At 31.5% G+C, this 6,357-nt stretch overlaps 1 protein-coding gene across 1 annotated transcript; it reads left to right on the top strand.

Moving 5' to 3' along the window:
* The first annotated feature begins 462 nt into the window (after positions 1–462).
* Positions 463–1,905, top strand: LOC136216672 (zinc finger protein ZAT9-like). Its single transcript, XM_066003217.1, has one exon. It carries the CDS (start codon positions 463–465, stop codon positions 1,903–1,905), a length of 1,443 nt encoding a protein of 480 aa, XP_065859289.1.
* Positions 1,906–6,357: the final 4,452 nt, after the last annotated feature.

Below are 6,357 nucleotides of genomic sequence, written 5' to 3' on the forward strand. Positions count from 1 at the left end.
CTGTGTGGAAAGCAAGTTGAACCAACCGACAGACAAGGAGAAACATGAGTTAGTTTTCTTGGCTTGGAATTGAAGGGATATGAATAGGTTTTGTCAGTTAGAATAGAAAGAACTTCACTCTCTCTTAAACCCAAACACATTAACCTTAATTAACACACATTAAACATAGTCCTATCTTAATCCCCGACAACACATGTACTTTTAACTCACGGACCTCCGCCTGCTTTGGCCTTTGACTGGCGGCGCCACCCTTAGAAAAAGTCTCTCTTTCCCTTATCCTCCCACCACTTGTCACCCTCACTCTTCCACTCTTTCTAAAAACTAGGATTACTCACAACAAACTTTCACTATACAAGAACATTATCCTTTTTTTCTCAATTATCCCCATTCTTCAATCATTTTCTTGATTCTTGGTTTTCCGGTGGTGCTTTTCTTGATTTTCCGGTGGTGTTGGTTTCCCTCATGGCGTTGACGTTGGTGGATCAATCAGGCTTCAAGCATTTCTGCAAGATATGCAAGAAAGGATTTGGATGCGGGAGGGCGCTAGGAGGCCATATGAGGGCGCACGGAATTGGCGACGAGAATGCTCATATTGACGACGAAGAAACGGGGAGCGATTGGGAAGACGGGAAATCGTCGCCGACGAATAAGCGGATGTATGCGTTGAGGACGAACCCTAATCGATTAAAGAGTTGCCGTGTTTGCGAGAACTGCGGGAAGGAATTCTTGTCGTGGAAATCGTTTCTCGAGCATGGTAAATGTAGCTCCGAGGATGCTGAGTCTCTCCTGTCCTCTCCGGGATCTGACGGGGAGGATGGGAGGAGAGGTTGTGGTGGTTGGTCTAAGAGGAAAAGATCGATGCGAGCTAAAGTTGGGAACTTTAGCTCGTATTGCCCGTCCAGCGAAGAGGAAGATCTTGCGAATTGTCTTATGATGTTATCTAATGCTAATTATGATCCTTTAGCTGAACCGGAGGAGTCTTGTGCTTCGGCTAGTAAAGATGAGGAGAGGAGGAATAATCCTATGAATTTTATTGCCCCAATAGCTTATCGGCCCGCGATTGATCATAAAGCGAAAGGAATAGCGACGAAAGGGTTATTCGAATGCAAAGCTTGTAAGAAAGTTTTCAATTCGCATCAAGCATTAGGCGGCCATAGAGCTAGTCACAAGAAAGTTAAAGGGTGTTTCGCTGCGAGGCTTGATCAAGGGCTAGAAGATAGTGTACCGGAAGAAGATGTTATAACACAAGAAGAGTTTTTCCCATCGAAATCAAGCACTCATTTTCAATTCGAACACGGTTCTTCTAACAACCCGTCGCTAATTGGTGGTTCTACTTCGAAAAGGAAATCGAAAGTCCACGAATGCTCGATATGTCACCGTGTTTTTTCATCTGGGCAAGCTCTAGGCGGTCATAAGAGGTGCCATTGGATCACTTCTAATTCACCTGACCCATCTTCATTGGCTAAGTTTCATCAATTTCAAGATCATATTGAGCAAATTCAAAAAAGACCAAAGTTCGTCGCTAATTCTGAGACGCTCGATCTTACACTTGATCTCAACCTCCCTGCTCCTGCCGATGATCACAACGGCCGCGGTGGAGCAAGGCGGGATGCTCCCACGAACCCCTCTGGCTTCGAAGTTTCCACAGAAATTTACTTGAAAACATATGATAATCCTCGAAATCGTCCGAAAGAAGATCAAATTAAGAACAACAACAACAAAAGTACTTGTAACGGATTAGTGCCGAATTCGAATAATAATAATAATAATGTGGATGATGAAGCAGACAGTAAGGTGAAATTAGCAAAGCTTTGTGAATTAAAAGACACTGGAATTAATGGAAACTCATCTCCATGGTTGCAAGTAGGAATTGGTTCAGCTACTGATGTTGGTGTTGACCCATAAATTTTTTCATTTTTCATTTTTGTTAATTATATCATGTATTGATATTTTTTTGAGTATTCTTTTTGCTCCATTTTTGTAATTTAAAACTGTAATTACAATTAACAACCGTTCATATATATCATAATTTTATAATATAATTTCAATCCAGTTGTTTTGTTAAAATATCATTGTTATCGGCGGAGACGGAGGGCGGCCAGCAGGACAATGGAAGAGGAGGTGGATTATTGAATAGTAGTAGTAATAGTTTTATCGGTTTTGAAGAGTTAGTAAAAGTTTTATTCCGTTGATTCTCATTATCTCTATAATTATATGTTTTTACTAATTTTATTACGGTTTTGATATATGCAGTCCTTAGGCTGCATATAAGCATTAAATACAAATAGAATATTCTTTTGTATTTTCAAGATGTTTATTTATTATGTATTGAACTTTTAAATACACCAAAATTCATTTAATGCAATCATAAATTCTTTTATATTTTCTATATTTGTATTAATTTTTTATTTTTTAAAAAGATGTCTGCATTTATTATTTCAACGAGTTATTTGTAACTGTGTTATTAACAGAATAAAAGTTACAAATAACATGTCGAAATAACACAGTTACAAATAATCTGTCGAAATGATAATGTTTAAGTCTGACAGATAAAAGTTACACAAAAAAAAAACTGTATATAACCCGTCAAAATACAATTAACTGTATGCAGATACAAACATTATCATTTTGACAGGTTATTTGTAACTGTGTTATTTCGACAGGTTATTTGTAACTTTTATTCTGTTACTATTACAAATAACCTGTCGAAATTACAAATAACCTGTCGAAATAACACAGTTACAAATAACCTGTTGAAATAATAAATGCAGACATCTTTTTAAAAAATAAAAAATTAATGCAAATATAAAAAATATAAAAGAATTTATGATTGCATTAAATGAATTTTGGTGTATTTAAAAGTTCAATGCATAATAAATAAACATCTTGAAAATACAAAAGAATATTCTGTTTGTATTTAATGCTTATATGCAGCCCTAAGGGCTGCATATATCAAAACCGATTTTATTATTGGAGTTCCTATATGAAGGCCAAACCGACTCGACTTGAGTGACCGGAAAGATAACCCATCTTAGGTATCTTATAGTGAGAAATTTATTTTTCGAGTATTTCTTTATATCTGATTACTCGGTTTAATCGGTTTAAAATTAATGAAACATTGATCATTAGTTTCTTCTAATTAAGATTTTTGTGTCTTCTAAAATCAAACTCAAAATCTTGTTTAAAGAACTCCAAACTTTTTAATTCATTAATTTTTTATTCTGTTGGTAAATATAATTAATGCACGCATAAAATAATATTAATGGAATCACTAAGTCAACGTTGACTTTGGTAAACTGAAACTTGGTCCAGCGGATGAGCTAATTTCGGGTTCGCCGTGACGTTTGTCGGGACTTGGAATAATTTTTAAGTAGAGGTGCTGTTTTAGCATGTTACGCAGGTCAGCTTAAACCGATGTTACCTCGTAGTTGGACCAATGGCGACGGACTTCTTTTCCTTACTGAAATTCTAGTATATTTCTGGAACACCTATTTTTGAGGTATTAGAGCATGTCTGTGGTGCCACTATACATAAATCAGGTCCAGAAATAACAAACCAGTAGACGCTATGTAACTTTAATATTTTTTGGGCAAAATAAATTTAAAAATAAATAAAAAATAATTAAATTAGTAATTAATCAGTAAAAGCAAGGTAATGGAGGTTTTGGCCTTGTTCCTCCGTATACTCACAAAAAGAAAAAAAATATTAAAAAAAATTATGGTGGCAGACAAAGGTCACAAAGTTCAAAATTTACAAGTTACTACTGTATGTAATTTACATAAACTGGGGACAATGATGTAACTTGCACTCTAATGGTTGGGTGTCGCAAACAACAAGCTTGCAACACCCATTAGAGTTGCTCTTAAAAAGCTAAAAATAGGTCTAATAAAAATATACTATACATATTTGGGAAATATAAAACTTCTATGAGGACATCTTTTTTTACCTCAGAAATAACCATTCCAGTTCTATTACTTAGAGGGTGTTTGTTTCACCTTTTTGGAAGAGCTTTTAGCGTTTCACTCCACACCGCAGGAAATATAGCGTTTGGTTAGATTTATATAACCGCATCGTTTAGCATTTTCTTTGGAAACCGCAGCGTTTTGGAGCGTTTCACGAAAAGCTCATATTTGAAGCTTTTCATAAACAGCTGTTTGTAGTTAGATAAAATTGACAGAATTATCCTTCTTATTTCTACAAAATATGTTTATTTTTTAATATTATTTATATTTCTACAACATAATTACCGGAAAAAACAAGGTTTTGTTGCATTCAATAATTTTTTTTTATTTTTTATATAGATTATTTTTATTAATTTGTATAACACATTTTTTATTTATAATAGGATAAGGTGCAAAAATACCCCAACATTTATAGCTAGAAGCAATTTTACCATTAACGTCTAAAATTGTGCAATTATACCCCTAATTTTGGCAGGTAAAAACAATTTTACCCATAACATTGGCAAGTTAGGTCAATTTGAAAAATAATTTATCAAACTGTCTTCTTGGTCATGAATATTGTCATCTACACTTCACACGTTCACCATTTTATCATCTTTAGTAACAAATCACAAACCTATAATTAGACGTGAATTTTATTTTTTTTAGAAAATAAAAATATATATTGACTTTTGTACGAGTTGAATAAAAAAATATTTTAATATTTCATCGAATTTATAAATATTAATTTTCAATTTTATTATTAAATCACAAAAAAAAATATGAAATCTCTTTTTTTAGAACTACTAGTATGTGCAACTAGTGTATAATAAGAAATAAAATATCTATGTTTTTCTAATAATATCTGAAATCGACCCAATTTGTCAATGTTAGGGGTAAAATTACTCTTAGCTGCCAACGTTATGAGTAAAATTGCACAATTTTAGACATTAAGAGTAAAATTATTCCTAGTTGTAAACGTTATGGGTATTTTTTCACATTTTTCCTTTTATAATTTCATCGTTGATTAATTTAAAACATGTTCATTTTAGACATTTTAAATCCGAACAGCAACAGTTCAATATAATTTTACCAAACACTAGTAATTAAACAGCTAATAACAAACAGCTAACAACAACAGCTAACAGCTTACTGCAACTGCAAACAGCTAATAGCAACCGCAACAGCTATTAGCTAACAGCTGAACCAAACGGACCCTTATTTTCATTAGTTAACAATAAAATGAAATTTAAAGTATTTTTCCACCACTATAAATAAATTAAATAATTTTAAGGTTCGACTAAAGGAAATTGATTACTATCTTTTTTTTGTCTAAAAGAAAGAGAATAATATCTATATATATAATATAAAACAGTAACGATGGAACTGAGGTGTCACTTCCTCTTTTTTTAGTGATAAAAAATTTAATATATTAATTTTAATTTTATTATATATATTTATCTATAAAAGATTATTTTATCCGTACTATATCTAAGAGTTCTACAGAATTTAAATTAATCCCTAAAATCTCTCTAATTCTCTACACATCTATATATAATATAAAACAGTAACGATGGAACTGAGGTGTCACTTCCTCCCTTTTTAGTGATCTATATATAATATAAAACAGTAACGATGGAACTAAGGTGTCACTTCCTCCTTTTTTAGTGATAAAAAATTTAATATATTAATTTTAATTTTATTATATATATTTATCTATAAAAAGATTATTTTATCCGTACTATATCTAAGAGTTCTACAGAATTTAAATTAATCCCTAAAATCTCTCTAATTCTCTACACATCTATATATAATATAAAACAGTAACGATGGAACTGAGGTGTCACTTCCTCCTTTTTTAGTGATAAAAAATTTAATATATTAATTTTAATTTTATTATATATATTTATCTATAAAAATATTATTTTATCCGTACTATATCTAAGAGTTCTACAGAATTTAAATTAATCCCTAAAATCTCTCCAATTCTCTACACATCTATATATAATATAAAACAGTAACGATGAAACTGAGGTGTCACTTCCTCCTTTTTTAGTGATAAAAAATTTAATATATTAATTTTAATTTTATTATATATATTTATCTATAAAAACATTATTGTATCCGTACTATATCTAAGAGTTCTACAGAATTTAAATTAATCCCTAAAATCTCTCTAATTCTCTACACATCTATATATAATATAAAACAGTAACGATGGAACTGAGGTGTCACTTCCTCTTTTTTTAGTGATAAAAAATTTAATATATTAATTTTAATTTTATTATATATATTTATCTATAAAAAGATTATTTTATCCGTACTATATCTAAGAGTTCTACAGAATTTAAATTAATCCATAAAATCTCTCTAATTCTCTACACATCTATATATAATATAAAATAGTAACGATGGA

This window comes from Euphorbia lathyris, chromosome 2 (assembly GCF_963576675.1).
Source record: "Euphorbia lathyris chromosome 2, ddEupLath1.1, whole genome shotgun sequence".
Lineage (NCBI taxonomy): Eukaryota > Viridiplantae > Streptophyta > Magnoliopsida > Malpighiales > Euphorbiaceae > Euphorbia > Euphorbia lathyris.

Coding starts and splice junctions, on each gene's coding strand:
- LOC136216672 (XM_066003217.1), top strand. CDS start 463: ATGGCGTTGACGTTGGTGGATCAATCAGGCTTCAAGCATTTCTGCAAG.